Below are 26,456 nucleotides of genomic sequence, written 5' to 3' on the forward strand. Positions count from 1 at the left end.
GAAAGGCTTCATTTTCTCCCCGTTTAACATTGTCTGGCATAAGACATCCATATCATTATCGGAATAGTTCCCATCTAATGGAGATTCTTGGCCAACAGCGTACATGCTAAGGATCAAAGTATTGGATTTTGTGCAACTATAAGATTATGCTTCTTGACTATTAAGAGGACATGAGAATGACTTTCAAACCGGCCAGTGATTTACAATAGATTAATGCAACTGTGATTTCTTTTTCCTGCTATCAACCGCTGATGTCTGTAGCCTATATGGAATGGCTTTTAAAATGATTTTTCCATTACTAAAAGCAATTTGTGGCTTCGGATAGCAGAAAAATGATGTGGGCCCACATCTGACTGATAATGTAAGAGCTAAGAAGCCAATCAGTACTGACACAATGAAATCTAGCTTTTTGCAAAACCAGATCTCCAGATCGAAATCTCCTCAGGTATTTTCAGTCAGAGTTGGCATTGGTGGAGTGGGTAGTATTATAGTGAGAATGAATAAAGGTTGCATAGTTCTGAGACAGGCCGTGTGGTCACCTTAGACAAGACAGCTCAACTGGAATTTAAAAGCTCATTGCAAAATTGGGGTGGGAAAGCACTGAGATATGTAGCTGAAGTGCCATTTGGGATGAAAACCACGCAAAGATCCAGGGTCTCTCATTTCTTCCACAGCACTTGGAACTAGATCAGCAGACTTGATTATTCTTGTCCTTTGGGGCGGGGGTTGTCTTGCTGAATTTGAAATCCAGTACAATATGGCAAAGTAAAAAAAAAAGTAAAGAAGTGATATAATGATGATGATGACGATGATGATGATGATGGCGACAATGTTATCCATTTAGTCGTGTCTGGCTCTTGGCAATTCTATGGGCCAGGTCTCTCCACATCTTCTGATCTTGCACTACTTCCTTGAGTTTTTCTATGCTCTGGTTGGTGTCAGCTTTGACGGTGCTAGTAATACTAATAGAACAAATTCAAGATAACCTGCTGTGTTTTGTTCTTGAAATAGAAAGCAGAATCAGCTTGTTCTGGGGATTAAAGGAGGCAATGATTTGAATACTTAGGCCCGTGGTGGCGAACCTATGGCACGCATGCCACAGGTGGCACGCAGAGCCCTCTCTGTGGGCATGCGCACCGTTGCCCCAGTCCTAGGCTTTCAGCTGGGTTTTATAAAACTTTTGCTTTAGGCCTCCACTGCCATGTGCACACACACACACAAAAAGGTTCAATCAATCAATTTCAACTTCTTGCGAGAAAAAAAAAGATCTCACAAAGTTGGAATTGATTGAACTTTTTAGTCCCACCCAGCCTGCCGTTACCACTGCAGCCATGCCCACCCAATTGGCCATGCCCACCCAATTGGCTATGCCCACCCAATGGGCCACATCCACCCGGCACCTGACTATTACATACTTTTGGGTTGCAGTTTGGGCACTCGGTCTCTAAAAGGTTCGCCATCACTGACTTAGGCAGTGTTTGCATTAGCTTAGGAACTTCTCATTAACTGTGAATTTAGAGATATAGCTGCTTGCATTTATATTTGATCCATCTGCCTGTACTTATGATTTCTGCAGATCAGGAAAAGAAGGCCCACCCCAGCATCTTTAGTAATTATGAATGATTCGTCTCCTGGTAAGTCCATGCTATGGCTTTCTAAATGTTTGATGAGATTAAAAAAAAATATTATAGGGAAAGAACTAGAAACAGATGTAAAATGGTAGAACAATGGCTAACAAAAAGAAACATCTACACTTTCTTGTGCTTGTCCACCTTTGTGGATTTTGGAAGGAAACAATTTCTGCTCATAACCCCACAGATGCTTTTTCATTAGCCAGGTTTATATAGTGATTAAAGTGCTAAACTAGGAGTAGAGAAACCCAGATTTTTGGTCTACCTTAGGGAGGGAAGCCAGCTGGGTGACTTTGGGCCAATCACTGTCCCTCATCTGTATGAAGAAGTCAGTTACAAACCACCTCTGAAATCTTGTCAGCAAAAATGGAGGAACCACTCCTGTACAGTTGCAGGAACCAAGACTGATTTGAAGGCACCAAATAAAAACCAGACCCCACAGATGTGTCAGACTGGGATTAAAAGTATCCATAAAATCGAGCATGGTCCTTAAGGGTTAGCAGGTTTTATTTTTCATTATTTTGTTTAATTCGTGACTCCATTCCATTCAATAAGAATGTTATAAAAAATTCTGTTACAATGTTCATAATGTTTACACACAGAGAGACACGCACAAATCAATAAGTAAAATAGAAGGAAAAGGAATGAACCAGATTAAGAGAAATAATATAAAAGGATGCAGAAAAAAAGTCGGGCCCCATAGGGTTTAGCACAATATATTTTTTTCAGAGAAAATGTTACTAAGGAAGGTTCAAAGGCCATACACCAAACAAGTAAAGGAAGTATTTAGAGGAAAATGGCAACCAATTTGAACATTTAATGTTAATTTGCATAATAAATTATCTGTGGGGGGGTCTGACCTGTATATAAAAGACCTGATAGCATAAACACCAATATTAAAAAACCAACAGAAGACCATGATGTTTCTTTGGGGTATATTTTCAAAAACTTCAGAATAGCCACCTTTGAAAAAAAAAGAAATTACAAAGAGCAAACCAACTGAAGTAGAATTCATCAGGGGAGTTAAGGTTTTCTTTCTACATTCCAGTCAGACTACATGTGTTAACTAATTTATCAGTAATTACACCATGGTGAATTACTGCTTTGCTAATGGTCACAGGACTCTAGGCCAGGGGTCTTCAAACTTGACCCTTTTATGATTTGTGAACTTCAACTCCCAGAATTCCTCAGCCAGCGTGCCTGGCTGAGGAATTCTTGGAGTTGAAGTCCACAAGTCATAAAAGGGCCAAGTTTGAAGATCCCTGCTCTAGGCAGATAATTTTGCTTCTCACCTTTCCTGTCACCACTCAACATTCTCCATTTCTAATTTTCCATTCTCTCACTCAGCCCCAACTACTTCTTCTATAAACTCTAACCTTTTCTCAGCACGGTACCAAGTGTATCTAATGAAATGGACTGGAATCCACAAAAACCGTTGCCCCCCCCCCCCCCCCCGAGATTATAAACTGCAGGTTTCAGGCACCCTCCTATAATTTTACACATCATGCAGATGCACAGAAATTAAATGAAAATAAGACATTTTTTAAAAGCAGTTGACATCCCTTGAGACTGTCGATTGGCACATGCCTATGATTGTTGAAATCTTGCAAATGGAGCACTGAAATTTCACGAGATTTAATAATCTTTTTTGACTGGATGTTAAGCAACCAATGTAGTCATTTACTCTGTGCTTTCAGGACACAAAGTAAACAGTGGCGTAGCGTGGGTTGTCAGCGCCCGGGGCAAGGCAAGTAATTTGCGCCCCCTAACCTGTGGATTTTAGCACTCGAGTCTCTTCCACTAGCTCAGGAATTCTGGGAGTTGAAGTCCATGAGTCATAAAAGAGCCAAGGTTGCCTACCCCTGAGTTAGGTTCAAGGCAAAAAAGGGTCTCTGGAGAAGAGGGAAAATGCTAGTTTAACACTGAAACAAGGCAACTTTAAGGTGCCTCAGCTGTGATTTAGGATGAGACAAAGAGAGGACATGGCATTGAAAATGGTTAATGGGGCATGTTTGTTCCACTCTTAGTGGACGTCAGGATAAACCCCACGAGAGAATGACCTTACAACAGATGTGAATAGGCTTGGACTACGTTTGTAGATTGAGTGCATACATCACATGGAGCAATGATGGGCTTCATCAAGATTTATGATCCCACAATTGGCTAGTTTTCTCCATCTTGTCCTAAACCCTGGATACCAACCACGGTTTATGGCTTAGCATGTGGCGTGGGGTTGACCCAACATGTTAGGCGACAAACAATGACTTCCAACTTACAATGCCTCAGCTTCCCAAGGTTATTCCAAAGCTGGAAAAGCCAACCAACCCACCCTGCAGCTTTGCCTGCTTAGGCTGAACCCCAGGAATTCATACTTGCTGCGGCGCCCGACCTATTTTCTGCCCAGACGCTGCTTATCCAAGCCAAGCCGCCTCCTTCTCTTGGCACCTCACCCCAAAGATTCGCCGGCCTGGCTGGAAACTCTCGCTGCTGGCGACGTGTGTCGGGGGGGCGGTCCCGATCGCCGATGCACGGTTGGATCGGCAACCTGCCGACGCAGCTTTCGTTCCAGAGCAGGGACCCCCGGAGAGACGCTGCAGTGATCCTCCCCCCGCGGGAAATCCACCCTCTTTCAAGCCCCGCCATGCCCCCCCGCCTTTGGAAACCCCGGGAGCGCCTTGGGAGAGCCTCCGCAGCGGAGCCCCGGGCTTGCAGGAGGGCTGCGCTCTGTGCACGCTCAGGAGCCGCCTTCTCCTTTGCGGGGGGGGGAGGAGGGAGAGAAGGCTTCCGTCCAGCGCCGGAGCGAAGGCAGAGCGGCCCGAAGGAGGAGTCACGCTGTGTGGTTGTGTGTTTGTGTGTGTGTGTGTGTGTGGCGCGCCGTGGGGCGTCAGGCCCTTCCCGGCTGGGGCTCCAGTGCCTCCGCCCTGCCGGATCCCGGCGCCGTCGAGCGCGCCCCCCCCAGATGTTGCGCCCGGTGCGGCCGGCCCCCCCTGCACCCCCCACGCTACGCCACTGAAAGTAAAGCAATAGCTTAATGCCATGTCTTCACAGTTACTGTTCCAATTCTTCCCTTTGTTTAGGATGGCAGAGATTCTTCCCGACATTTTCAGAGAGAATCTACTCCTTGAATCAAATCTTTGGCTAAACTACTCTGTTTTTCTGAATTTGTTAACTCTCTAATGTCTGCACCATTATTCCTTTCTCTGAACTAGCATATTGCCTAGTTCATATTGCCTCTGATAATCCATAAATCCATATGTGGGTTCCCTGAAATACTGCCGAAATTTAGCAATAAAATGCCAAGGACAAAAATACAGTTTTCCTTGGGTATCTATGAGAATGATATAACATGATGCGACATAATCTCTGCGCCTTTTACACTTGCATTGTGATATCAAAATGCACGTTTCATCCTTTTGACCAACAGTTTGCTATTGTTGTTCCTGCAGTATTCCAGTTTAAGAAGATTTTTATATTTCCAATCTTTAAAAGGTTTAACTTATTAACATTTTCTTTAATTAATAATTATGTGCTCTCAACTCAGTCCTGACTCCTGGTGATTGCCTAGATTCACCCCTGTAGTTTTCTTGGCAAGATTTCCCAAACTGGATTGTCCAAGCCTTCTTATGGCTGAGGGTGAGAAAGACCAGCTGAAGGATATCCACCTGGCCTCATTCCTAAGGCAGGACTAGAACTCACAATGTGACATTAAAATGGCTCTCAATGTTTCTTTCAATCACCCCAAAATATCTAGGAAAATTGAAAAAATAAATAGCAGTTTCTCCGTACTAATCTATGAAAAGCAAAGTTATAGAAGCAAACTGCACAATTGCTCTAGCAAGACGTTATTGGATAAATGTGTGCGTATAATCCAGAGATATCTTAAGAAGAGTGCTGTACATAGCAATTTTCCAAAAGTGGCACGTACAATGTTTTCCTCAATTTCAGACAAACCTGAATCGAATAACGGTTAATATTTGCATTGATGGTTGGTGTTGGCTTCAAGGTGACATGATGCCCTGAAAATACAATTAGAACTTATAGATTAAACTAAAGTATTGCATATCTACCAATACATTATGTAACAAAAAGCAACATTTGCCTCTGAGATTTCTAGCATTTCTATGTAGGTGTTTGATGTCTGCAATTGCTGACAGCTTTGCCTGGAACTGTGATACAAAAGAGCTTTCAGCATGTTAATGTCAATGCAATAAATATGTTTTTTTCCCCCACCTGAGATGTACAGCAGCTCAGGAGCTAGTCAGAATCTACTCCATATATCGTGCCCTCAAAGTCATGCTACTGACAGATTTCCTGATCGATTTTTAACGCTGTCCATTTAAAAGCTATTTGAGAAGCAACCTCGTTTCTCTTTTACTGCTATTCATTCCCCATTTTCTATAAAAGCTTTGACCATTTCATACCCATTAAGCATTACTAGACTAGTGGGTTTCAGCTACTGGCAAATTGGCCTTCTCGGACACTAGGTAACAAGAGGCCCCTTTTTCCTCTCAGACAAATGATCTGTTTTCAAGGAGGGGCAGCATTTTAGCAAATGACCACGAAAGTTTTCAAAACGATAGTAGAGCATCACAAAAGAAGGCAACAAGGCTGTTGTTTCTGCTATTTTCTGCTCCTACGTCCACAGAAGAAATGTATAATTTAAAATTAACCAAAACCTTTTGGAAACTATTTGGAAAAACATTACGAATGAGTGTAAATCAGGGACGGTGATCAGTAACTTTTAGTTGTTAGTATAGAACTCCAATAATTTCTAATGGAGTTGAGACTGATATATAGAAGAAGTCCCAGTCCTGAAGCAGACCATAAGGAACTGGGTTGGTTCTTAATCTAGGTCAGTAAGATGACACTTTTGGGTCCAGATATGATACAAGCCAACTTTTTGTCCAGCAAAATAAATTCTGTAATGCCAGAAGAAGCAACATACATAACAGGAGGTTGGGAGAAGTTGGACTTTTGATCCAATCTGGCAGGCTTTTCCAATGTACATATTGGCTCTTGAACCTGGGACATGGAGTAACTGAGCAAGTTGTGATAGGCCCAACTTAAGAATGTGAAGCCCAAGTATGTCTTTAGCCCAGGGGTCCTCAACCTATGGCCTGGGATCAGGCCGCAGGCTCCTAGCCAGTGGGCTGCGCAAATGGCTGGCTGGTGCACTCTCACATGGGCATGCATTACTGCCCACTAGTGCTAGTGCCTGAGGCCCCATGTGTGCATGCGTGTGGATGTGAACAGGGATGCTAGCATGGGGCAGGTGTCCGCAGCCCAGGTGGGTTGTGTGACCCATTTGCATATGTCTGAATGAGCTGCTAGCCGCCACAGGGGGTACATGGCTGTTCGTGCATGCACACAGTGCCACTGCATGCTGCATGCATGAACAGCTAGTGCCACACCAGTGACGGTGGCCCCGTGCATGCACATGCATGCACTCACCAATTTTGAAGCTACTCTCCTTCCCTCCACGAGCCGAGAAAAGTTGGAGACGTCTGCTTTAGGCAGTCAAGGGGAAGGGAAGAAGATACATTGTCTAGCCATGTGTTTAATCCTTTCTGAAATGGAAATCTCTTGGCCATCTCAAAAACTTCTGGAAAGCCACATAACCTCATGACTGACCCAAGGAAACATTCTACTGGGAGAAAATATTTCAGTCTTTGTCCCAAGAAAAATCAAACACTGGTGAAAGCCAAGCACTGTATTACCTGAACCAAGATCCTCTGTCCATAGCAGAAACTTCAAACTACCAAGGCTGACCCAAAATATTCTGCTGCTTGAGACAGAGCGACAAAGTTACTAACCATGACTGGTTGCCCCCAGGGGGAGGGCCTTCTCTGTGGGTGCCCCGGCTTTATGGAATCAGCTGCTGGTTGAGCTCCGGATGGCACCTGACCTTCGCTCCTTCCGACGCGGTCTGAAGACCTACCTATTTGAACAAGCCGGCCTGGCCTGATGGGGGATGTGCTGGGGTTTTTATTGGGGATTTTTATATTATTCTACTGTTTATTTATATTATTCTACTGCTCTTATTTAATTCTCTTTTTAATTTTTGTATTCTGTATTTTTTATGTGCCCTGTTCACCGCCCTGAGTCCTTCGGGAGAAGGGCGGTATACAAATATAATAAATGAAATGAAATGAAATGACACTCAGAGCTCATCATGTTATTTCTAATCCTATGGAGGCAGTTCATTAAAAACCCACGCTAAATTGTTTAAAGCTTGGGTTCAAGGAATGGGCTCATAGAACATGAAGAGAATTTACTGGAAATATTTCCTTTTCACACTTAAATTTGCTGAATGGTTGTTATAAAGAGCCCACTTATTTTTCATGGAAAATTTTGCATCTTGTTCTCAGAAATAGCAGGACTTTCAACCTTGACTTTCAAAGGCGTTAACTTCATGCCTGTCTAACTTATAGCATAAAGGTGCCATTTTTCTTAGCAAAGTGCTTGTGACATTGGCTTCATCTCTTCTTTAGCCTACGGTGGAAGCATCTTAATCTATTCTATTTTAGTTACTTTGCCAATTTTCCAGACATGGCTTTTGCCATAGACCTGAGCCATAATACTTGATTGGTGTTATGGTTGGCAATATGGTCAGGTGACTGGGTTCTGCCATTTTCAGATTACTGAGATACGCCCTTCTCCTTTAGGCACTCCAGGTACCACCACAGGCAACTTTGAACTTGACTATTGGAGAGACATGAAATCTGGTTTATGAAGAGACACTTCTGTGTAAACCCTGATCAACATTTTCCAAGCTACTTCTCAGTCCCTAACACTTCATGGCCCATGAATATGGCCTTCTTGCTGCCTATCGGCAAGTCTGCTAGCAAGAATTATTATATAGGTTATGTGTGGCTCTACTATTTACACCAATTTTATTGTTTCTGGGGAATAACTCATGAGTATTACAACTGAGTGGTCTATATCCCTGGTGTGTCATTCAGCTCCTGGGTTTGTGGCATTTTGCTATTACTTATGCTGGCCCCAACACTGTTGAAGCTGGAGGTGGGTGAAGGGAAACAGGTAAACAGTTTTCCTATTCTACTCTAACTTTGATGGCACCAGTGTCAAGGTGTCAGTTATTGTTCTTACATATGGGACAGTCCCAATTGCATTCATAGGGTACTTCCAGGTATTCTGATCACTAGTTCACAGGTGGATTTCTTGATGACCACTCTTTTTATACAACATGAATACCATGATACCTCAGTACTCAACATCAATTGGTTCTGGGAGGTGTGATGAGTACCAAAAACAATGAGTACCAAACAACTCCTTCCCATAACAAATAATGTTGTGAGTCACAAGGCAGCTGATGCTGACAAGTTCTAGCTTATGCATTGAGTACCAAACAAATGATGAGTACCAAGACAAAATGTTTGCATCAAAATGTGTTGAGTACCAAATGTGATGAGTTTCAAAGAAGTTGAGTACCAAGGTACCACTGTACAAGGATCTACCTTACTTGCTTACTCTTGCTCAGGTCTTCAATACTGACAACTTCTTCATACCTAGGCTAATTCTGCCTCCATAAAATTGCCAGGAACTCATCTCACCAAATGTCAAAAGGGGATATACTGTATGTGAGATGGAAAAAGATTGAGACAGTTGGGGTGCAGGAAATTTTGCAGAGCAAAGCACTTGTGAAGCTTCAGGTAGTCACTTCGATCTCTGAGAAAATTGCAGAGGAATTACATGGGCATGGATATTATTGCTCAATAACACAATGTCAGATGAAAGTAAAGAGAGAGGACACATTGCAAAACCCAGAAATATCCTTACAAAAATGTTTTCACAATGTTCTTGCTCCATAAAGTCCTTCCTCCATACTTCCACTTTGGAAGTGGGCTACATGGGCTACATTCTAAAGGATGTTAGATCCATATTCATAAACAGTCTAAATGATAGATGCACAGAGTGAAGTGTCTCTGCCACACCCATCATCTATTAATTAGGCCATTATTGAAAACTCTTTTAAAGATTCTACTATTCAGAAATAGCCTGAATGATCAAAGGCACAAAGGACCTCTGCATATATTTTGTCACTCACAAGCCCAATCTCACCCTACTACACGACAAGAAGAACAATTAATTTTTTTCCTGCTAGCCAGAAGGGAAATGAAAACATGGGACACCACTAATTATTTTCTTTAACCAGTCCCACATTAAATCTTTATAGACACCATCACTGGCTCTTTGTGTTCTGGTAGCAGAATACAGAATAATAGAATTAGAAGGGGACCTTGGAGATCTTCTAGTCCAGCCCTCTGCTCAGCCAGGAGGCCATATATCATTTTAATCCCATGGGAACAGTTTAAGTCTCATGGAGAAAGTTAAAATTCATTACTATTTGCAACTATTGCAAAGTTAAAATTACTTCAAGGAAATAATCCTGAATCCAGGAAGTAATCCTGCATATGACAGTTTTTTCTTTTCTTTTAACAACCCTGTAATCCCTTGGATCAGGGTGGAGTCAGGGTGACTGAAAGCGTTTACTGGCCTGATGCCCTTCCTGACACCTATGCAGAGTTCGCAGTTTTTTCTTTGCACTGAGAGAGAGAAATATCTGCTGCCACCTAGGATTGAACACACAGTCACCTGATTGTGAGGCGAGAGCTCCACCTCTAGGCCATCATGCCACTCAACCCTGTATATGACAAATACCTTTTTTTTGCATAATAATTGGTGGTGAAATACTGTTTCTAACTGCATTCAGTTCTAGCAGAGAACTTGGATTAAAGAAAAATGTCATAACTGATCTCAAACGTGCTCTGTTTTCATGAGACAAAATTTATCAAAGTTGCCCCAAATGTTAAGAGTGAAGCAGCAGAAGGTATAGTCAAGGGAGCATATGGCTTTTGCTGAGCCCTCAAAAGAAAATAATTTGGAGAAACCAAATAATTCTCTCCAAACATCCCCTGAAAAAGATCAAAATAGAATTTTCCTAATATTTCAAGCCATTCCAAGAAACCACAAAGTGAGAATGGCAGCAGGTGATTTTCCTTGTTTTTTTCCTGAAATATTTTTTTTCCGTTGTCCAGAAGGCTTTCTCTGCTGAACCAAAGTAGATGAAGAACAGATGTTGAGGAATCATTGCAACACTCTGTGCACAAGATTGATGACTCACATGCATGTGTTGTCACTTTCAAACAACTTGGCTTTCAACAGGAAAATCTTAAAAAAATGAATCGAGACAAAATGCCAGCAAGACCACAATATTTTCCCCCCAGAAATGTTCAAGGAAATTAATGAATTGTGGTACATCAGACAACCTGCAGATGGGACGATTCAGATCATTGGACCTGCTTGTAGAAAACAGTGGGAACCCAAAGTCCAACCAAGGCAGTAAACGAGGAAGTTCTGGGCACAGAGATGCTCATCTGGAAAGTAACTCTTTTCTGAGATGGATGCAGGTCAGCCACAACGATGGAGAATATTTCTGGGATGTGCTATGAAGTTGGATGATAACTTGTGCCCTAAAATCATGGTCTCCCACTGATTTAAAATGTAATTTAGCTTTCCTTGGGAATAACTTCCCTAATCAGGTGTCCTCCAGATGTGTGGGTATACCACTGTTGTGAGTCTCAATGTTAGCAGTTGAACATCTCCAGAGGGTCAGGCTTTGGGCCAATTAATTTTAATTTAATTTAATTTAATAATATTTATATACCGCCCTTCTCCCTGAGGACTCAGGGCGGTTCACAGGGCAGAATAAAATACTAAATACAAACGTTAAAAAGAGATTAAATAATTGCCCATGTTAAAACAGTTGAAATAGAATTCTAAAACACCAAGTTAAAAATTAGGACAATAAAAACCCCCACCAATCCCCATCAGGCTAGGCCGGCTTGTACAAACAGAAACGTCTTGAGATCGCGACGAAAGGAGCGAAGATCGGGCGCCATCCGGAGCTCTACCGGTAGCTGATTCGGAGCGCCCACAGAGAAGGATCTCCCCCTGGGGGCCACCAATCGACATTCTCTGATCGGTGGCACCCTGAGGAGGCCCTCTCTGTGGGAACGCACAGGGCGCAGGGAGCTTGATGCCGGCAGCAGATGTTCCCTAAGGTACTCCGGCCCCATGCCATGGAGGGCTTTGAACAATTAAGAACTTGGCGGAGGCTTTCCTCACACTCCACATAGCATGGTTAGGAAACAATCTTGATTACAGCTGGGCATGAAGTTGCCTAAATCAGTTCAATGCCTTCTGACACTTAAGGCTGCAGCCCATGTTTTATGCTCCTCAGTGGAAAATAAGTGACTTTTCTCCCTCACTTTCAATGGAGACTCTGGTCTACAACACCTAATGTTTTATTGTGGCCATGTGGCTCCTAGTGGACAATCACTTAAACATGAGCCAGCAGTGTGCTGCAGCTGCCAAAAAAGCCAACACAGTGCTAGGCTGCATTAACAGAGGGATAGAATCAAGGTCACGTGAAGTATTAATACCACTTTACAATGCCTTGGTAAGGCCACACTTGGAATACTGCGTCCAGTCACCACGATGTAAAAAATATGTTGAGACTCTAGAAAGGGTACAGAGAAGAGCAACAAAGATGATTGGGGGACTGCAGGCTAAAACGTCTAAGGAACGGTTGCTGGAATAGGGAATGTCTAGTTTATAGCAGTGTTCCAATATCTCAGGTGTTGCCACAAAGAAGAGGGAGTCGAGCTATTCTCCAAAGCACCTGAAGGCAGGACAAGAAGCAACGGATGGAAACTAGTCAAGGAGAGAAGCAACCTAGAACGAAGGAGAAACTTCCTGACAGTTAGAAGAATTAACCAGTGGAACAACCTGCCTCCAGAAGCGGTGAATGCTACAACACTGGAAGTTTTTAAGAAGAGACTAGACAGTCATTTGTCTGAAATGGTATAGGGTTTCCTGCCTGAGCAGGGGGTTGGACTAGATGACCTCCAAGGTCATTTCCAATTTTTTTATTTTTTTTATTTTTATGATGATGATGATGATGCATTTCCACCATTCCTGTCTAGAAACTCCAGTTCCCCAAAGACAGTATAAGTACCAGGTTTGAGAAAAGCACTAGATGAAGAGGATCCAACCTTGGCAACTTTAAGACTTGTAGACTTCAGCTCTCAGAATTCTCCAGCCAGCAAATCCTTACAGCTTAAAGTTGCTGAGGTTGAGAAACATTGGTTGCTTTGGGTGCATTTCTACCAGGCTGCTTAATTTTCAGCAAATTCTCAAGGAAGAGTTAGAGAGGACGAGATGTCTCCTATAACAACATTATTTTCAACCACACAGACTTCTCTGGGCAGCATCTTTTGGCAGAGACATCTGGAATCTAGCAGAACTAACATCAGCTGCTTTCAATATTGTTCATAATGTTAATCATAAATTCTTCTGACAAATCCATATATATCAGCAAAAACAGTCTTCACGAACTACTGATTTTACATGTTCTTTTGTTTTCTCCCTCTGTGGTAGCAGTACAATGGAGCAAAACTCTATATTAATTTAATTAGAAAATTGCCTGCTAGAGATTTTAGCAGCTACTAAAAGCAGGGAAAGAAAGATGAGAGACCAGACAATTTTAAAAAAGAGGAAAAATAAACCACACTCTGAAATTAATTTGAACTTTATAAAATTTCTTTACCAGTCTACTTTGTTGAAGAAAACATGTAACAATTGTTACTTGGCTTTAGACAGTGAAGGACAGAGAAATATGCAAATAAAGATAATATCCAAATCATAAATATGCAGACCACCAACAACTTCAACAACAAAATTAATCATTAACAAGTCAATCATCTGATCTTTTGAAACAAGGCGATTCTCATTGTTCTCAGTCTGGGATAGCTGTGTTGGCTGGGAAGGATAGCCTTATTTTTTTTAACATTTCTGAAAGATCTCTCAGGCTGGTCATGACTTCCCAACCTCCATCAGAAAAGCAATTAAAAACAGACAAATGGCTTTTTCTTTTCAAGCTCCATATGAACACATCCCACTGCTGTAAAAACTCAAAGAAGGACCTTTTTCTGTTCCTTTTTCTTTCATTTGTACATGTTATTCTTCTCAAAGGATGTGCCATATTTTGCATATAAAAGAAATATATGCGTAATAAGACGCTGTTTAGTCACTAAGCTGTGCCCTGTTCTCCACATGCCCCTGGACCACAGCACGGCAGCCTCCCCTGTCTTCCACTGTCTCTTGAATTTGCCCAAATCCATATTCATTGCCTCAATGACACTATCTAACCATCTCACCTTTTGCCTTCAATCTTTCCCAACATCGGGGTCTTTTCCAATGAGTCCTCTCTTCTCATTTGGTAGCCAAAGTATTTGAGCCTCAGCTTCAATGTCTGTCCTTCCAAACAACAACCAGGGTCTTGTGTAGTGATAGAAGAGTTCAGATTTGTTTCTGTGTAGTATGTGAGTGAATGTGTGCGCATGTTCAAATTTAATTTGACTATATTTTTCTAAACCATGCGTCACAGGTTGGTGGACAGGAAAAGTTTGAGGCTTTTGCTAAGCATGCAACAGTTTTCAAAAAAAATTTTTTAACAAAATGTGCAATGGAAGTAATAGTATCATATATTATTTCATCTACAGTTTCTATTTATAAATCAGTTTGGTATTAGACTGCTCCCATCTGATGGATAAGGGACGCGGTGGCTCAGTGGGTTAGGACACTGAGCTTGTCGACCAGATGGTCAGTAGTTTGGCGGGTCGAATCCTGAGTGCCGCGTAACAGAGTGAGTGCCTGTTACTCATCCCAGCTTCTGCCAACCTAGCAGTTTGAAAGCATGTAAAAATGCAAGTAGAAAAATCGGGACCACTACGGTGGGAAGGTAACAGCGTTCTGTGCGCCTTTCGCGTCTAGTCATGCTGGCCACATGACCACGGAGACATCCTCAGACAAGCGCTGGCTCTTCGGCTTTGAAATGGAGATGAGCACCGGCCCCTAGAGTCGGAAACGACTAGCACGCATGTGCGGGGGAACCTTTACCTTTACCTTATCTGATGGATAGTTGGTATCTGGCAGTCCAGCTATCTTACGAGTAAAGGATTCAAACAACACTCAGGGAACTAAGGCGAAGTCCATTACTTCACCAAAATGGTGGATGGCACACATTGTCAATTTATGGCAGGATAAGACCTAATATTTCACCATTTCTGTAATTTCTCCAGCACATGCCATCAGAAGGCAATACCGATCAGCAAATGCTGGAAGTGGATGAAGGGCATGGAAGGTGTACTGTATTGGGATTTACTTGAACTGCTTTCACGTGTCTATGGGCATGGGAACTTGTGGGTGCTGGGTAAAATTATCAAAATCTTGGCCCCTCTTTCACATGAGGTGGCTCTGGATGGGGGGGCAAGTCATTTGCCACCATATTGATCAGCTGTGGAAGCATTTTGCAGAATGGCCACAAAGTGAGGACCTCACAATGGGTTCGCTCCTAGAGCCGGAAACTGGCAACATAACAGAGCAGTTCACTGAAGACTCATGCAGTCAGTACAATGGGGAGGTGGTCATAGTCGGACACAGTCTGGCAGTGCAACATGGGTCTCCTGATGGGGAAAGTCAACCCAAACAAGGCAGCAACTGTGCTAACTCTGCTTCTTCACTGCACTTTGGTTTGGGCCGACCTGGAATGGCCAGCCAAAGGGACTCAAGTCAATCTGACTCTTGTGAACTCATGAGTCCTGGTCTACCCAGCCTGGCGGGCAAGCTGGTGGACCGAGAGTTGACTGGATTCCCCAGGTGGTCTGCAAGGTCATGCAGACCACCACCATATCTACAAGACTTTATTCTTAAATAATATTAATAATGTGTATTGGGATTTACTTGAACTACTTTCACGTGTCTTTTGAATGCTGCTTAAGGTTGCTCAATTGGTGTGTCTGTGTAACGGTCACTGACTTGCCAGACTAGCTGTCAACAAGAAGATCATTGGAGGATTTGGAGCGGGAATGGGTTCTTTTAAACCTATTGGCCACCACCTAGTGGTCAACCATATAAGTAGCTGCGCAGAAGCCTCTGTTTCAGTTCTGTTCCTGTTTGCCTCAATAAAGCAATGTTCCAGTTTGCAACCTCTCGTCTCGCTTACTGCCTCCAAAGAACTCACTACACAACACTGGCGACGAAGGTGGGATCTGTGTTTTTGTGCACTTCAAGGATTTAAAATGGTGACCATTTTAACTCAATCAAACTCTACCTGGTTCTTTTGTCTTCTCTTTCCAATTTCACCTGATTGTTTTTTGAGTACCGCTATACCTCTCTGAATACTACTATCCAAATAGTTTTGCTTCATAATAAATAAAGGGATGTCTCTCTGTATGTTCTTCGCATAGAATTGGCTTACGGTCATTTCACACACATTTTTAATTCTGCTGTTTCCAAGCTTTCTTAATTCTACCGACTTCATTTTAGGTAGGAAAAATAACTTTCTTTCTCTTGGTGAGAAATGACTAAGAATCAGAAACTCTTCCTAAACTACTACTGTTCTATCTTCTGTCCAACCTGAACAGAAAATCACTTACCCTAGTTGTGTTCTTACAGTGGCAGTATTCTCTGCTGAAAACCGGATTAGATTTTATTGGGTGCCACGTTAGAGAAAAATCTTATTCTGCTTTCCTTGAGATTGCAGAAAGACTAGATTTAATTTGTCAAAGGATGTCATTCTGAAGCCCTTGTTTGTTTTCACAGAAATTAATATCCCAAACTGAAGGCAGAAAGGATGGAATGCCAGTGGCCATTTTGGAGGCCGTTCATTCCATGAAAGAGACGTTTTGATTCTCACATCTCAACAGAATTTAATCTCCACATTCATTCTTCTCTCCCTCCACTTGGCTGGCTTTGTTAAATTTAATTAGCCAGGGGCTGATTTATTAATCCTCAAAGCAGAACAACTTCTATTTGTCATTGTATAATTGACATAATTTCTTTATCTTTACAAGCCTTTGCAGGAGATAATAGCCATTAAGTGATGTTATTCCCAGATGCCTTCACCATGAAAACTAAAACAACAGAGATTCCTATCAGGAACATAAATACTTACCCACTTGTTCATTTACATTTCTGTTTAACTGTGCTTTTTCTTTTTCTTTTTTTTTAAATGAGCCAAATTATACTTCAAACTCTTTTAGATACAAACTGGATTAGATTTTTCAGAAAATCTCTCTCTCTCTCTCTGCTCGTCCAGATTTTGCACCCTACATATAATAGTCCAATGTTGTCTGTAAAGTTTTACATTTAATCCCCATCCTCATGACGCTAACCATGAATTTCCACACTATTTGGTAAACAGATTTTAAATTATTCAGCAATCCTTCGGCAACTAGTCTGGAATAAAATTATATTAAAAATCACAAACAGGCAGTTCTATAATCACCGCTTATTTTCCTGACCACCCACTTTACTGTTTTCTCACAATGATGAAACTAATGCTTGGGTGTTAAATGCAAGCTAAGCTTTGTATGTCTGCTTCTCCTGAAATCATACGAGGCAGCCATTAAAAAAGATGTGATATTACTACTCCTGCGAATTGAATAACAAATGGAATGCTTTAATCTGTTATGAGACCAGAAATGTGTGTGTGTGTGTGTATGTGTGTGTGTGTGTGTGTTTAAAAATATAGATATATAGATAGAGATATATAGAGATATATTACAGACCGGTTCCCATTCTCTGCCAGAGCTCTGGCATCAGAGATTTTAAGATCTCTTTTCCATTAGCAGAGGAGATCTAGTCTATCCTTAAATGTCTGAAATGCATTCTCAAGGCACACATTATAGGTAGTCCTCAACTTATAACAGTTTGCTTAGTGACCGAAGTTGCAACATCACTGAAAAAAGTGACATGATCATTTTTCACACTTACGATCTTTGCAGCATCCCCATGGTCACGTGATTTATATTTGGACACTTGACAACTGACTCATAAGGAGGGTCATTTTCGTGAAGCATAATGAATTATTTCTGTGCCTTGATGAAATATACACCGTTTTGTTTGCTTGTTTGTTTTGAAAAATAACACATCACGGAGGGTTTGGTTTTTTTGGGTGTTTGTGTGTGTGTGTGAAAGGTGTTTGACAGACTGAAGAAACAAGTGAAAAGAAATTCTGAATTCTGAATCACTTCAGAGTTTCTTTCAGTAAAAAAGATGCCTTGTGGAAAAACAGTTAAGCGGAGTGAAATGCCCGAGAACATTCTGAGCAGGAAATGTCTCATAAGTCAAGTGGCAAATTAAAGAACAAGATCTTGCTAAAAACAGACATAAGCTTATGAAATTAATGGAAACAAAATGGCATTGGAAGTCAAGGTAGATTTTTAAATTATACCTACTTGAGTTGAATGGCTGCTATTCCTTAAATGGGTACAAAAAATGAATTTTTGGAGTGAGACTTCTCTGTGTGTGTGAACTGTATTATGTTGATCTCTGTTCAGCTCTTGCACAGTGAAACGAAAATCTTCCCGTATTTGGATTCTTGTATGATAAAGAGTTTAGCAGTGTTTTTACCAATTGAAGGATGATTTTCTTAATAATAGAAGAAGGAAGGAAAAAAATAAACTACTTATACCCCCGTGAACAATGATTGATCAAAGCATTATGTACTCCAATTTATATCATAATCAGAATATAAATTGCTACAAAATTTTACATCGGAACTCAATATTTTGCCCTTCGTATGAAGCTCTGACAATAATTGTAATAAGTGTAATAAGAAAGTAAATTTAGTGTAGTCTGACAACATAATATTTTCTCAAAAAAGGCACAGGACTTAATTCCAAGAAAGCATGAATAGAATAATACATTGCAATTGCTTAGACTGGGCTTTCAGCTGCATTATTTGAGTTGTGATTCTGCACCTATTTTCCTGAAAGTAAAATTTATTGGAGTCACCAGAGACTGGCTTTAGAGTAGATTTATGTTGTCTTGATGTTATTATGTACTACTTCTTCTAATTGTCTTTTCCTATCCTGCAGAAATAGATGAGAAGAGAATGAATAACAACTCCCAAGATGAAGTAAGTTAATTGCAATTTAAAAAATAAATTACTGTTGCATTGTCTGACAGACATCCAGAAAGTCTTAATTCTTTCTTTCTTATACTGCAGCAGAGATATTAATTCTTAAATTGTCTTTTGGGATATGCAGGGGGTAGAAGACACAGTCAGCTCAATGACATTTATTAAGATTTATCAAGTTAAGTCAGCCTTCCGATCCTACAATATTTAATAATGATGACCTCTGAGTCCTTGCATGACTGTTTAGTTTGGATTTGGCTTAATTTGATCAATTTATTAAAGACTAGAGAGGATGCCAGAAAAAATCTGCTCCATCTTTGCTTCTCTAGACTCAGAATAGATATTTGAACTGAGGTCAGAGGCTCAGGAATAGGCTCATTCTGACACTTATCCTACCTGCAGATTACCATATTTAAGCTGCAAAAAAACTAGACAGCCACCAGATGGCAGCAAAGATTTGGATTTTTCTGTATCTGTTTGCTGGCATCTAATGGTTACCTAGAAGCATGACTTCAAAATTAACTTGAAATTATGATTTTTTTGGGGGGTGGTGGAATAGGATCTCAAATCAGATATGAAAAACATTTTCTAATCCACGAAAGGCTATATCCTTCCAATAATTATTAAAAATATTTATTCCATATGATACATATTTGCTGAAAATTAAATTGTAAATTATTTATTACTTTATTCTGTTTAAAAAAAAGAAACAAAAACCTGGAAGCTGCAAAAATGCTGCTGGGGCCTATTCAATTTTCTAGCCACCTTGCCTTCTTTCCAGGATATTCCATGCTATTCTTGTGTTTACTTCCTCTGCCATTGTCAGTACTGTATGTGAAATGCTCATTGGACAGTTTTGGATGACATCCATCTTTACTTAATGTACTTCTTAAATTACAAATCTTCTGCCAAGATGATTAACATCTTCTTTTTGTGTATCATTGATGCTGTTTTAAATATACAAGGATTCATGCTTGTTTCTGAATTTTGATCTGAATTTTGAAAATTAAAGAAATTATAGAAAAATAGAGGGAATAAAAAGAATTATCCAGAAAATATAATGCCATTCCTAAAATGGGTTTGTCACATTTTTCTGTCCTCTGTATAGTATGTTCCAGATCAATTTAATTTTTACTGAAAATTGAAATAGGACAGTGTTGCTTTTAATAGCAAGAAACCTTATCGATTCTTTTTTCAAATTTAGATACAAACATTTAAAAGCATTAAATGATGACAATCACCAGCCCATCATGCAATGTATATAATTAGCATTCTCTGACTGCATCCAATAATTTATTCATAAAAAGCATCTTTCCATCCATTAACATAAAATGTTATGAACCACTTTACATTTCATAGACCAGCTTATAGAGCTGCTGAATCTTCATTGATTGGAAGAAATATGCTCTAAATATACTTTGTGAATACACAACAGCCCTTACACAACTCCTTGGATTTGGGATATGGTGTTTTAAGTTGAGATTATTTTAAAAAGTAATATGAGCATTTGTTATGTTATTTGTTATGTCAAGCCAGAAGTATCTATAAGGTTGAATCAGAGCAATTGGACCGGAATTTGTTAATCTGAGATGTTTCATTGCTCATCCAAGCAATTTCATCAGTCAAAAAAAAAAAGGCAGAGAGTCTACTATTATTATTTATAATGAGCATTTATTATTTCACATTGCTGAAATGCCATTAGCTGAATGCAGCAGTATTTTTTTTATTTGTTTATTATTATAGTTTGGCTGCTTAGTTGAGCAAGTTCAGGCTGCTTTAAAAATCTGATGCTAACTTCCAGATTTGGGGAACAACCTCCCCCCCAAAAGGAGCAATACACCGAAGACACCATAGGAGAAGTTTATCCCTGGTGGCATCAGATGAAATATGAATTATGGCTCATGAAAGCCCATGCCCTTTAATAAAATCTGTTAGTTGGAAAAGATGCCACCAGCTTCCATCTGATTTTTTTTTAACAATCTGAATGTGTACTAAAATAAAAAGAAAGAAAGGATGTTGCCTTCCCCTAAAATATTTATATCAATTTTGAAATTTCTTAAAGATAAATAAGGAATGGATTATATTACTTCAAGCTACATGGCAGAAAATATTGCAGTGCCGGATCGAGAAGATGCTTCAAAGGCAAACCAAGGAGGCCTCCTCAGTGCAATGATGTATGAGAAAGACCTTCAGAGAAGAGGCAAAAGAAATGCAAGAGGATGGTCAGAAAAGAGAGAGCATAGCTCACAACTGCATAATGGGTGGAGAAAAAGAGTCAGAGGGGACCTTTCCTACCTTTTCAAGCTGTAAAGGGAGACAGTGAGAGATCTGTACTTTCAGACTTTCAAGATTTTGTTAATATAGTCCAGACATGTCAAACTCAAGGCCCAGGGGCCAGATCCGGCCCGCAAAGTGGTTTCTTGTGGCCCGCGAAGCCATCCTGGAAACAGGGAGGGAACGGCCCTTGGCCCTGGCCCAGAGATCCTCCTTCTGCCAGAGACCCTCAGATCTGTCCCACTCCTGCCCGGGCCTCCATAGGCACCCTTGATGCGAACGATGTAGAGCTGGCCACGCCCACCCAGTAGGCCATACACACTCTAGCCACGCCCACCCAGTAGGCCACGCCCACCCTGGCCATACCCACCCGGCCCCTTGAGGGCAACCGCAATGCTGATGCGGCCCTCAATGAAATTGAGTTTGACACCCCTGATATAGTCTTACAATAAAGTAGAATTAGACCATCTGATGACGTTTCTTCTTTCGATCTGCCTGGTAAGTCTGAAAAGGCAAATCTCCTGCCATCTCCTTTGCAGCCTCAAAAGCTAGGGAAGGTCCCTCACGAGCCTCTTTAACCACCCATTATAGAGCTCTGGGCTGTGTCCTCTTTTATCTGACCATTCCCTAGGCAGCAATTCCTTGATCTATCTCTCAAGGCCATCCCCTTACACCGTTACACTCCGTATGGGCCTGTGGTGAGAAGAGGGCCTATAGAGCCCCCTCCTGTAATCTGGTATGTGATACTTTGTTTAGCTCTTGATTGCACTAAAAGGTCATTTTTTTTATTGACAGTCACAGAATGTCTCCCCTAAACAGAGGAAGCAGAGTGTCTATACCGCACCTGCCATGAAAGGTACTGTTGAGGTACTGTTTCTTCTTATGCAAATGCCCCTTGAGTGATCACCTGCTGAGTATGGCTTGTCACCATCTCTCTCTCTCTCTCTCTCTCTCTCTCTCTCTCTCTCTCTCTCATTACTGGAGAACTTAATGATCCCATGGAGGGAAAAGAGGCACCTGCCTACGATGCTGTTCTTTGAAGATGAATTGAAAGGAAGTCTAGGGAGATATTCAATCGTCCAGGTCATGGTTGTCCAAAAGATGCTTTTCAAAAGGTAACTGAACTTTCTTGTTTTTGTTTTTTTGTCCCCTTAAAAGCATTTCACTTCTCATGCAAGAAGCTTCTTCAGTCCTGGCTGAACGGTGAGGAATGGAAAGATTTAGATTCCTTAGCAGTCATCTGGTTGTTAGTACTCTGAAGTTTGGTCATTATCTCCCTGAAAGTCCTTGAGGCCACTTGGGGGTTTATCTGTACTCCATCGGTCTTCATCGGTTTAAAAGAGGGGTCAAAGAGGCCATCTATATTGGAACTGAACAGCCCTCTCTCGACAGAGGGGGGAGAGACATGACACCACCTATCCCCTGTCTACAACACAGTCCTTTCAGCAAGCCCAAGAACAGAATAATAGGATAATAATTTTATTGTCACTTTGAATGTACACTAATGGCCATACATTAAAATGAAATTTCATTGCAGGTCCCATACCTATCTGAACTCTGATTCAGGTAACCCTGAGAGTAGAGATAAACCCCCAAGTGGCCTCAGTGACTCTCAGAGAGCTAACCATTGACCTTCAGAGTGCTAACAAACAGATGACTGCTAAGCAATATACATAAATCCTTCCATTTCCTATCATTCAACCAGAATTGAAGAAGCTTCTTGGATGAGAAGTGAAATGTTTTCAAGGAAAAAAACAAACCAAGATAGTCCAGTTGCCTTTTGAAAAACACCTTTTGGATTGAAAGGAAGGGGATTCAGAAAGGCTGGTACCTCAAATCCAGGTCATAATTTTTCCCCCTGGTACTGTACAGGTGAAGGATGGGCTCCTCCCTCATTCATTTCCAATTAATGTTCTTGTCTCTTTATTTATTTATTCAGCTTATAGGGCTGGTCACTTGCCACACAATCCTGGGTGGCTAACAGTCCATTAACAACAATCACAAATACTTTTTTAAAATTAAAACCACAGCTCACACCCAGGATGTTATAGAAACCATACACCATCAAAGATGGGTTCTGCAATTCTGGCCTAACACATAGTGGGGGGGGGGGAAGAACCTGGTCTTTAGTACCCTTGTGGTAGCCTGGCAGGTACTCATTCCTATAGTTTCCTTAACTAGAGACTCTGACTCATTTCATACTGTATAGGGGCTGCCTGTAAGGACAAACTGGAAATACTAATATTTGCTTCTTTAATAGCCAGATATAACATGAATCTCCCAAATTAAGACATATGCATAAATCTAGTAAATTGAGCCCAAGATTTAACCACACAAGAGCAGAGGTGGATCTTTTTCCTACTGATTCAAAGTTTTTTTGAGATTAACCAAACATTCTTGAGCACAGGAGTGCCTGTTCCCGTGCCAACTTCCCAGCTGGCATCTCCCATGCCAACTTCCCATTGGCCACTATGGCTAATGCTAATATTGCTCATGGCAGAACTGAGAAGCTGCCTTCAGTCCTCTTTCTTCAAGCTGAGCACGCTCTTCATCTGCTATAACAGTGTGCAAAGTAAGCTTTTGTATATGTCATGGATTTTTATTTTTTATTTTGCTAGATTTATATCCTCAAAGGCAGACATGTTAAACACAAGGCCCGGGGGGCGGATCCAGCCCACAAAGTGGTTTCATGTGGCCCGCGAAGCCATCCTGGAAACAGTGAAGGAACGGCTGCCAGCCACTGCCTTGGCCCTGGCCCAGAGACCCTCCTTCTGCCAGAGACCCTCAGATCTGTCCCACTCCTGCCCAGGCCCCCATAGGCACCCTTGATGCGAACGATGTAGAGCTGGCCACGCCCACCCAGTAGGCCATAAGCACTCTAGCCACACCCAGCCAATAGGCCACGCCCACACAGGCCACACCCACCCGGCCCCCTGAGGGCAACCGCAATGCTGATGCTGCCCTCAATGAAATTGAGTTTGACACCCCTGCTCAAAGGACTTCAGAAACTATCTGGAAGTTATTCTCCAACTTTTCCTTTGTAGCCCTGTGAGTTGTGTTGCTCAGAGAGAGGAAGTCACTCTATAATTTTCCATTCTGGTTAGAGGTGGAGTGAAGCTAGATCACCCCAAGCTTAGTCCAATGCCTTAGCCACTTGGCCACACTGGCCAGGCTTGATTCACAAGACTATCTTAGTTACATCGTTAGAATCTCCAAGGCGTTTGAAAGGTAGAACTAGTTTTTGCCACCAATTTCAAAGCAAGGATCGGCATATTCCAAAGGTGCTTTTTCTGAAGGCAACTGGACTTTCTTTGCTTTTCCTTGAAGACATTTTGCTTCTAATCCAAGAAACTTCTTCAGTTCTGAAGAAGCTTCTTGGATGAGAAGCAAAACGTCTTCAAGGAAAAACAAAGGAAGTCCAGATGCCTTTTGAAAAAAAAAAACAAACACCTTTGGGACAACCATGACCTGGATGACTGAGAACCTCCATAGACAAGGTTCAGCATAATTTCACAGTATTTGGGTTGGGGGAGGGAAGTGTTAAGGGTGAGAAGAGTAAAAGTTTGCACACAAAGACTCCTATTTCAGTTCCCACGCTTTAGTTCCCTAATGTAAACTGTTGATTGAAAAGAAGACCAGGTGGTTTGAGGTGGTGGAATTGGTAGTGGGACGTCTTTGAGAGCCAGGGGGGAAAAAAGTCTTAAAAAGGACTAATGTCAACCACATCACTGCATTATCAGATGGCTCTTACATCACTCATAGGAAGTTTGAAGCATGAACTGCCTCCGTTGCTTTAGAAATTGCCCATCTCAGATATAAAGAAACAAATTTCATTCTTGTATTTGAACTGACCAGAAGAAGAAAAATAACCTTGATGCTATGCTATATAAGAATGGCAACCAAGAGCTCTACTGTTCCTTGTACACATAACTTAGTATTTTATAATATTTTTTTAACTTTAAACACAATTTAAAAGAAGCATTCCATCATGCTCATTTTTATTTTCAATAAGGTTCTTAGATTCTTAGAAAATAAACATGATTGGCTTCAGCTTGCATTTATGCCTGACCACCCATCCAGGAAAAAAAAAGAGAGAGAGAGACCTAAGAGAAAATAGGAAGTTGCCAATGAGCTTCTGGGGATGGGAGGGCTACAACATGGAGACAGTGAAATCTCACTAGTTGTTTTTTGGCTTTGGGGCTGGGCAGGATTATGCTGGTAGCCATAGGGTGAAGCAGGAGAAGCCCTTAGGAGGGCTTTCTTCAGAACCCACCAAGTTCTTAAGAGGTCAACATGTCCATTTGCTACATCCATCATACATTATATGTTTTGTAATTTGGAATATTATCTGTAGAAAAAGTCAGGGGCTTCGATCTGTATTTGGATAACTTGTTCTCTCTTGACTCTTTGAGTGAATGTGTCTCAGCTGGATGCTGATTAGAGTGATAATGACTGTCTTGTACCACCTAAGGCAGGGGTGTCAAACTGCCGGCCCATGGGCCGGATGCGACATGGCAAAACTGCACCCCACCCCATTGCCGGCAATGGAAAAAAAGTCATGATACGTCATGACACGTCATATGATGTTGCGAGTTTGACATCCCTGACCTAAGGGGACCTCCCTTTTTTATGAATTTGAATTCAGCCCTTGGGGCAGGCTGGTCTTGATCTGCAAGTTTTGATCTGTGCACCAAAACTAGCTAATGCATTCAAATAATTTTTGCTGTATGATAGAATGCCCAAGCAAGGCCAGTGAATGTTCAATATCTTCAACATCTTCATATACGATTTAGATGAGGGGTTAGAAGGGGAACTCATCAAATTTGCAGGGAGGGAATAGCCAACACATTAGAAGGTAGTCTCAAAATCCAGAAGGATCTTGACAGACTTTGAACATTGGACCCTACCCAACAAAATGCAACTCAGTTGTGAGAAAAGTAAGGTGGTTTTTTTTTTTTTGCTTAGGTAAGAAAAACCAAATGCACAGGTATAGAATAAGTGGTATGTGACTCAACAGCAGTAACTGTGAGGGGGATCTAAGATTCCTAGTGGACAGCTACTAGGGTGCCACAGTTGACAAAAACACAATGCAACAATAAAGGGATATCATTAAGATCACATGTAATGTTGGTGCCATTTTATACTGCATTGGTAAGACCAGACTTGGAATACTGCATCCAGTTTTAGTTACCACAATCAAAAAAGATGTTGAGACCCTAGAAAGAGTGCAGATAAGAGCAACAAAGATTATTAGAGGTCTGGAAGCTAAAACATATGATGAACAGTTGCAGGAATTGGGTATATCTAGTCTGATGAATAGAAGGATTAGGGGTGAACTATTTTATGGGCTGTCACAGAGAAGAGTTAGGTCAACCTATTCTCCAAAGTATCTGAGGGAACGTATTGTCCAAAGTATCTGAGGGAACGTATTGTCCAAAGTATCTGAGGGAAGGACAAGAAATAACAGATGGAAACTTATCAAGAAGAGATTCAACTTAGAATTAAGAAGAATTCTCCTGATAGTTAGAACAATTAATCAGTGG

General features: G+C 41.3%; 1 protein-coding gene across 1 annotated transcript in view; it reads left to right on the forward strand.

The window, feature by feature from the left end:
- Positions 1 to 26,456, forward strand: part of PPP1R1C (protein phosphatase 1 regulatory inhibitor subunit 1C) — a gene marked incomplete at both ends in the record, with an annotated part of 43,067 nt that overhangs the window by 1,488 nt on the left and 15,123 nt on the right. The window contains 3 exons of the mRNA XM_083359013.1: positions 1,577 to 1,634; positions 18,599 to 18,639; positions 21,709 to 21,769. Of these exons, the coding sequence (XP_083215139.1) occupies positions 1,577 to 1,634; positions 18,599 to 18,639; positions 21,709 to 21,769 (160 nt within the window). The remainder of the gene's footprint in view (positions 1 to 1,576; positions 1,635 to 18,598; positions 18,640 to 21,708; positions 21,770 to 26,456) is intronic.

The sequence above is a fragment of the Vipera ursinii genome (assembly GCF_947247035.1).
Source record: "Vipera ursinii genome assembly, chromosome: 1".
NCBI classification, from domain to species: domain Eukaryota; kingdom Metazoa; phylum Chordata; class Lepidosauria; order Squamata; family Viperidae; genus Vipera; species Vipera ursinii.